This window comes from Haliotis asinina, chromosome 9 (genome assembly GCF_037392515.1).
Source record: "Haliotis asinina isolate JCU_RB_2024 chromosome 9, JCU_Hal_asi_v2, whole genome shotgun sequence".
Lineage (NCBI taxonomy): Eukaryota > Metazoa > Mollusca > Gastropoda > Lepetellida > Haliotidae > Haliotis > Haliotis asinina.
In genome coordinates, this window is record NC_090288.1 from 56,410,703 (window position 1) to 56,419,252 (window position 8,550).

Sequence of the window (8,550 nt, forward strand, 5' to 3'; positions counted from 1 at the left end):
GAATATTGATCCTCAGTAACCCATGCGGCTCGTAAGAGGCGAGTGACGGAATCGGATGGTCAGGCTCGCTGACTTGGTTATCACCTGTCATCGTATACCAGTTGCGTATATTGATGCTCATGCTAATAATCACTGGATTGCTTGGTCAGATTCGATAATTTTCTGCGGCCATATGGCTGGAATATTGCTGATTGGGATAAGACTAAACTCACTCACTCACTCACAAAGTGGTTACACATCACATCAGGTTTCCCACCCACGTCATGATGACGTGCCGTTGCTGGAATAACTCTCAAAGCGACGATAAACCGCAAAACGCTCGCTCATTTATATGAGTCACCGCGTAGTATGCTGTGATGATTCTCGCTAATACAATTAATACTTCTTTCATTTCTGTTTTATTGTTCAATCGAAGTAGGCTACGTGACGATTCTATTCCTACTTGTATTTCCAACTGTATTCGCCACCAACCTGAGACAGCTCACGTATACTGTGACCGTATCAGAACGTGTTGTATAATCGTTTATGTATTTCGATAATTCCTTTGTACACTGGAAGTGCGTTTTCCGAGGCAACACTGGAACAGATCTAAGCCTACCTCAGACTAACATCTAACATCTAAAATCTAACAAATAAGAAACACTTTTTACAAGAAAACACTCACTATATTAATCTTGAAACAATATAAAAAAGTGAGCTCTGAAGCTTTCTACATTTTCAGAAACTGAAATTAGCCAGCCATTTTTTTTCGTTTAAGCCCGACAGGTTTGTAAGACTTTATATTTAGACAGTATTAAGGGGTTGTCCAGCCTTTTTAGCAAGTAATCGTTTGTAAGCCCGGGCTTTTAATTTTTCACAATGGACACTTACCCTCCTGGATTAACATCTTCTTTCCAGTTGTCTTAGACAGATGGACATTTTTCAGTGCCTGTATGGAAGACTAGCTAAGCAGATCTTAGTGTCGTATGTCTACCCCCATTGTTCCTACTTCAGTCTGTTTATTTTGATAGGTCCAAAGGTCACCTCAATTGTTATACTTCCGCTTTAGAAGGACATTACTCTCACTTATTGGATCCCGCGACGCTCTGCGGTGTGCTGTAAGTATTCGCTGATGTGTTTTAGCAATAACTGAATATTGTGTGAAAAGTAATAATTGTAGTAAGTCTTGACACTGATGCCAAGTAGTGAACCCTGTTTTAGGAAAATGAAGCTAAAGTATATCCTCTGTACACCGTTGTAATGAAATATGTCAAAAGTGAGACACCTAGATGTGTACGTTTAGCATTATCATTAACAGTATCATATGGTGTCGACAGCGGAACAAACAGCTGCATACTATTGAGAACAGTGGGGTAGTCAAGTGGTTAAAGCGTCTCTCGTCCCAAGTTCGATTCTCACATCGGTACAATGTGCGAAGAATATTTTTGGAGTCCGATACAGTGGTGTTTCTGGTGTATGGTTCAAAGAGGCGTAAAACTAATACCTACTGGGTATTAAATAACATTGTCATACTGAAAGAGTGGATCGTGAAACAAGCACCTGTATACCTGTATTCATCAATGTCAAACTGAAATGTGTCCACTGTGAAATGAACAATACATTGTGATATCATAGCAATACTGTCCAATATATGTTATTGTATGTTGATCAACACTTTAACCTTCGACCTGGTTGTAAAATTACTTGCCGCGCGTACGTACCGATGGGGGATAAAACAACACGGCATGTTCAATTGTGTCGAAAGTTTAGAGGAAAACAGTTGTATATCTTTTGTGTAACAAGTATAAGTTTCTCGTTGTGAGACGAGTCAATATTGAAACAAACGGTTATATAACTATAGGGTATTTAGCAACATAGTTATTTGAAATGGATCAGTGTTAAAACGGGCATCTTTATATGCAACATTAGAAATGGACTAGAACAAGCTGCAAACAAGGCACACAAGCACCCACGTACGTTAATGTGTCGAACATTCGGTTCTCCCGAGACCCGTGAAGGTCCAGGGGTAGAATAGACCTTCAGCAACCCATGCGACTATGTTTGTCGTAAGAGGCGACTTACGGGATCGTGTGGTCAGGCTCGCTGACTTGGTTGACACAGGTCATCGGTTCCCAATTGCGCAGGTCGATGCTCATCTTGTTGATCACTGGATTGTCTGATCCAGACTCGATTATTTACAGACCGCCGCCATATAGCTGGAATATTGCTGAGTGCAGCGTAAAGCTAAACTCACTCACTGACTCGGTTCTCCCGAACTAACCTTTGAACCCGTTCGAGTTCCTTCTATTATTCATCGTTATTCATTTTGGGGTCTCTCGAATTTCTCGACTGGATATGTCGAATTGCCGGTTGTCCCGAACACACGTGCCCGTGTTTTGTAAAATGGTATTAATATCCTTATGTTGACGTTAAAGGACCCTATGTATGTACTTCGTTATCCGATGATGGACATCGCCCAAAGTGAAGACAAAATTAAACATACGCGCAACACAACAGGAGTATTACATCGACACAACTGTGTTTGACCGTAGTATCTATTTCGCCACACTGACAATGACAAGCAGACAAATAAAGGTTTTGAATAGATTGCTAAATTTCTATGATACCAGCGTGCTGGAAGCTTATTTAGACCAAACATACTACGCTACAGAACAATACTAATACATCGTGAATTAAATAAGCCACGTATCCATTTAGCTCCACAGCAAAATGATGTGTCCAAAATTTGGTTTTAGTATTTACCTTATGAGATTTATATTCGTCTTATTCAGAGATACCAAATTCTTGATATGAAATTCAGTTTCAGTTTCAAAAACAACAGTCCCAGTCATCGTAAGTAGCTTATAGGTCTTGTCAGTCATCGTAAGTAGCTTATAGGTCTTGTCAGTCATCGTAAGTAGCTTATAGGTCTTGTCAGTCATCGTAAGTAGCTTATAGGTCTTGTCAGTCATCGTAAGTAGCTTATAGGTCTTGTCAGTCATCGTAAGTAGCTTATAGGTCTTGTCAGTCATCGTAAGTAGCTTATAGGTCTTGTCAGTCATCGTAAGTAGCTTATAGGTCTTGTCAGTCATCGTAAGTAGCTTATAGGTCTTGTCAGTCATCGTAAGTAGCTTATAGGTCTTGTCAGTCATCGTAAGTAGCTTATAGGTCTTGTCAGTCATCGTAAGTAGCTTATAGGTCTTGTCAGTCATCGTAAGTAGCTTATAGGTCTTGTCAGTCATCGTAAGTAGCTTATAGGTCTTGTCAGTCATCGTAAGTAGCTTATAGGTCTTGTCAGTCATCGTAAGTAGCTTATAGGTCTTGTCAGTCATCGTAAGTAGCTTATAGGTCTTGTCAGTCATCGTAAGTAGCTTATAGGTCTTGTCAGTCATCGTAAGTAGCTTATAGGTCTTGTCAGTCATCGTAAGTAGCTTATAGGTCTTGTCAGTCATCGTAAGTAGCTTATAGGTCTTGTCAGTCATCGTAAGTAGCTTATAGGTCTTGTCAGTCATCGTAAGTAGCTTATAGGTCTTGTCAGTCATCGTAAGTAGCTTATAGGTCTTGTCAGTCATCGTAAGTAGCTTATAGGTCTTGTCAGTCATCGTAAGTAGCTTATAGGTCTTGTCAGTCATCGTAAGTAGCTTATAGGTCTTGTCAGTCATCGTAAGTAGCTTATAGGTCTTGTCAGTCATCGTAAGTAGCTTATAGGTCTTGTCAGTCATCGTAAGTAGCTTATAGGTCTTGTCAGTCATCGTAAGTAGCTTATAGGTCTTGTCAGTCATCGTAAGTAGCTTATAGGTCTTGTCAGTCATCGGCCCCTTAGCGCTGAAACTATAATCATCATGGATGGATTTGTTGTTTATTTGTTGCTAAACAATGTATTCAGCAGCTGCCCAGCTTTTTTTGCCGGTAATCGACTCCGTTGATTCACACCGCGACCATCGATACACACATCTAGGATACGATGGCATGTGTCAAACAAGTGATAAAGCCGGGCCGCCCGATCTCGTCACTAGCCTCATACAACAAACATGGGTTGTTAAAGATCAATTCTAACATGGATTCTCACAGGCCAAAATACTACAATTGTATTTACAATTTCGAGGATTTGATCTTCCGTTTGTGACCTCAGATTAAGGTGATGGTTGTTATCAGTGTGACCAGTAGGAATACTTAAACGCAGCCTTGGCTTGCATAAAATGGCTACTAGATTACACATGATAAATTGTATGCAAACACACGAAAAGCTTTATGAGCGCACAGAGGAAAGGATATGTGCAAATAAGGCAAACAAATGTATGGGTAAATGTTTGGACAGTGAATGGATAACCCGGTTAAGAGAATGAGTTTATTTTTGCTCTGCGGTCTGAAAATAATCGAGTCTGGACCAAACAATCCAGTGATCAACAGCATGAAAAACGATTTACACAAATGGGAACAGATGACATGTGTTAACCAAGTAGGCGAGTCTGAACCGATCCCGTTCGTCGCCTCAAACGATAAGCATGTGTTGGTGACGACCACAATTCTAACCCGGACCTTCACGGTTCGACAACCTGCCTAAACTCATCTCAGATCATATTCACGATCTGTGATGACCCGGGTTAGAACTGGTCTTCAACAAAATCGTTTGAAGCATGTCATTGTATCTTAGTTTTGTAAATTGGTGCCCATGATGTCAATCACCGGACTGTCTAGTCTAGACGCACTTGCTTACAGATAGTCACCATCCACCCAAACTATTGCAGAGTACTGCTTTATAGTCATTGCAACACCACATGGAATTCCAAACAAACAAGCCCCTTAACCCATCCAGATATCAAATATTTGAATTACCTTTCTAAATAACATTAGATTTATTGGGAATGTGTGTTTCATTCTCACTTTACACGTTCCTTTTTTAAAATGAGTGCGATGCTTAGTAATCACAAATTATGTTCATCTTTGACTAAGTGCATGGTTAGACATTACCCTTTATCCACTAACATGTTCAGGACGCATTCGTATCAATTTAAATTAATTACTGACAATTAGTGTTTGAAAAGTGAATGCATTAAAGTGTAGGTAGGATTGTTAGTCTCCGCAATCCAGGTATGACTCAACAGGATGTTGACTAGGAGGTCAACGTTCAGGGGCATATTTTCTAGCGTTTGTGCGATAACTCCAGCCTTGGTGCAAAAATTCCAGCCAGCTTTAAGTCCAGCCTTTGTGCGATAAGTCTAACCTTTGTGCGGTTAGTCCGGCTTTTGTGCGAAAAGTTAAGCTTTTGTGCGATAAGTACGGTCTTTGTGCGATAAGTCCAGCCCTTGTAGATGCCATCGATCACGCTTTCTGCCACTATTTTAAAGTGAATGAAACTACTCTTGCTCAAAGGTTTCCGATCAGGGTTACAGTATTTAAGTTAGACACGTGATACCACTCACTTATACCATTTTGAAAGAATTCTGTAATATGATTTTATATATTTTGGTGTTCTTTGTTTGTTTCATTGTTGTTTAACGCCACACCCATCAACGTTCTAGCCACGAGGTCGCATTGTAAATAATCGAATTTGGACTACACAATCCAGTGATCAACAGAATAAGCATCGATCTACGTATTTGGGATACGATGACAACCAAGTCAGAGAGCCTGACCATCCGATCCTTCAAGTGGCCTCTTACGGCTAGCATGGGTTGCTGGAGATCAATCCTAACAAGGACCTACATGGGTCTGTGCTGAGATTACTTGCTATTAAGAAACACTGCTATTCAGCATGAGTAATATCTGTTATGTCTGTCAGTTTCAGGTCATTCTGTAACAATGAAACTACACACTCGTATCTTCTTCATCCTGTGTGCTCTCAATCTGGCCTGGGCGTCTCGTCAATCAAGATCGTGTGGGAACAATGTGTGTCGGTGCGGACGATCGGCCGAAAACCGAACCATACAATACATGGACTGTTCTAACCGAAGTCTAACTTTCATTCCAAAGGCAACAAAACTAGACAAAACCTCGCCGACTTACATATTCTTCAATGACAATGATTTAGCAGTCATAAATAATGACACATTTCGGAACATATCAAGGCTGAATGTTGTGTATCTGAGACTACGAAGAAGTGGTATTGTGAACATATCCAGCGATGCATTCTCCACCCTACCGCATCTGTTAAGGTTAGATGTAAGTTACAATCGCATCAATCTTCATCAGCTAAGAACCTCACTTAGATCTCTGGAAAACAAAAACTTCCAGAACCTGAATATGAGCCATATGCATATTGAGTCCATCCCAGAAAATATGTTTGCATCATTCAGGAATCTTTCTTCGATAAATATTTCACTTGCCTTCAATAGCCTTACATCAATCAGCCCTGACCATATTGGGGATGTTCCTGGTTTACAGTTTCTTAATCTTGCGTGGAACAAGCTGTCAAATTTTTCAATGTGGCAAAATCTGACCAGTAATATGAAAAAATTAAGACTTGATAATAATTATTTTAATGCTTTTCCAAATTTCTGTAAGAACCATAGCCATTCCTTTTTTCCTGACTTAGAAAGACTCAGTTTGCAGTTCAACTTTATGAGAACGATAATTTCAGAACACTACAGCTGCTTGAAGAAATTGAAGAAATTATATCTGAATGGGAATTTGTTTAAGACTTTGAAATCCAACATGTTTGCCGGTCTACTATCAATTGACAGTATCCAGCTCTCAGAGATCTTTGCCCTCCTAACCATCGAAAAGGCCCCGTTTAACAATACCAGTCTAAAGAAAGCATTTTTCCGAAAAAATGCGTTATACACTGCACGGCCTCGTAAGAATCTCAACATTTTCGAAGGTTGTTCATCTTTGGATCTGTTGAATTTGGCTGACAACATTTTAGATAAAACAAGTGAAGAGCAGTTTGATCAGTTATTCAAGCCAATTAGAAATTTGACTTATTTGATTATGGGAGGTTGTCGATTGACCAAAATCCCCAAAGCTGTGATCAAATACCTTCATAATCTCAGGGCGCTTGTGCTGTACAACAACAGGATCGGCTCTTGGCCAGACGGATCTCTTGACAGTCTGGTATATCTGGATACAATTTACATGAGGCAAAATGTCATATCGGTCGTCTCTGAATCGTCTTTCCCACCAGGATTCAGAAGAAGAGCCAAGCATATTGAGTTATTCTATAATTCGTTTCAATGTACATGTGAATTAAAGTGGTTTATCGACTGGATGAAGGAACGGCCACACGTCTTCAATTTACCGGAATATACAGAACTCTACAGATGTACGTCACCTGCTTCTGTTTATCGTGATGTCCTAGAGGACATACCGCTGTCAGAAAACATATGTTTGCTTGACCTGAACTCAAAAATAATCACGTTGACATGTTCAACGTTGTTGCTGGTGTTTCTTGTTGTCGGCTCGGTCCTGTATCGGCTACGGTGGTACTTACAGTATCTTGTGTACATGATCAGATACAGAAACCGCCATGAAACAGACACTGGAAACTATGAATATGACGCATTTATCGCCTACAGCGTTGCCGACCGTCCCTGGGTTATCAAGACACTAATGCCCATTCTTGAAGGTGAAGGTCAACTGAAACTATGCATCCATGACCGTGATTTCGAAGTAGGGAACCTCATTGTTGACAATATTGTTGATTGTATCGAAAATAGTCGCTGTTTGGTGATTCTTCTGTCAAACAGTTTTGCTCAAAGTGATTGGTGCCAGTTTGAATTGGCTCTTATTCAGAGATATGTACTGGAGAATGTAAATCGTCTGCTCGTGGTGGTCATGCTAGAAGACATCCATACGAGTTACATGACCAAAGCCATGACAGCAATGTTGCAGACGACAACTTACTTACAGTGGGGCGAGGAGGATTATGCAAGGACAGCGTTCTTTAATCGACTGCGGCTGTTGCTGCGCAGGCCCACACAGAAAGCCAGAATACGGACAAATTCGGTGTAAAACCATGATGTCATGGCCTTGCGGTTAATGTGTTCAACTCTACACAATTTGTGCCCAGTGTCTTCAGCACCGATATTGTACATCATCCTCAATCAGTGTAACGGAGTCATATGTGTGAGCCTGGCGTGATTGCTATGGGGTCAAAGTGTGCACCAAGTATATGCTTAAGTGCTCTGTTATATTTTACACAGTTTGTGTTCATTATCTCCGGCCGTGATATTGTGAATTATGCTCAATCACTGTAACAGGCCCATGTGAACCTGACTCAGTGTAGAAGTGCAGAAGTGTAGAAGCTTCTTTGAGCTTCCTGACAAGGGACGAATGAGCAAAGTGACTCGTATTTTCTTGTACGTTTTTCTAGGCACTCTTGTAATTTATACCCTGCACTGACAAATAATGGATTTCGTATATTTTATTTTGTTATGTATTGATTGTTCTTGACAGTTTAATATTTGCTGCCATTGTACTCATTTGCCACCAAAAGGATTCCAGGTCAATAAATCAATGTATCTTGTTGGACAACAAAAGGACAAAATGTAAGCCCCACAAACCCCACTTAATGACCACCGACACTAAACTAGCGCAGGACTCTGTTCTATCTAGTAGTAGTCAAGGCGTGTT

At 40.4% G+C, this 8,550-nt stretch overlaps 1 protein-coding gene across 1 annotated transcript; it reads left to right on the forward strand.

Moving 5' to 3' along the window:
- The first annotated feature begins 1,063 nt into the window (after window positions 1–1,063).
- On the forward strand, window positions 1,064–8,342 carry LOC137295801 (toll-like receptor 13). The gene is made up of 2 exons (XM_067827353.1): window positions 1,064–1,097; window positions 5,762–8,342. Exon 2 carries the CDS (start codon window positions 5,782–5,784, stop codon window positions 7,927–7,929), a length of 2,148 nt encoding a protein of 715 aa, XP_067683454.1. The 5' UTR covers window positions 1,064–1,097; window positions 5,762–5,781; the 3' UTR covers window positions 7,930–8,342.
- The last annotated feature ends 208 nt before the right edge of the window (window positions 8,343–8,550 follow it).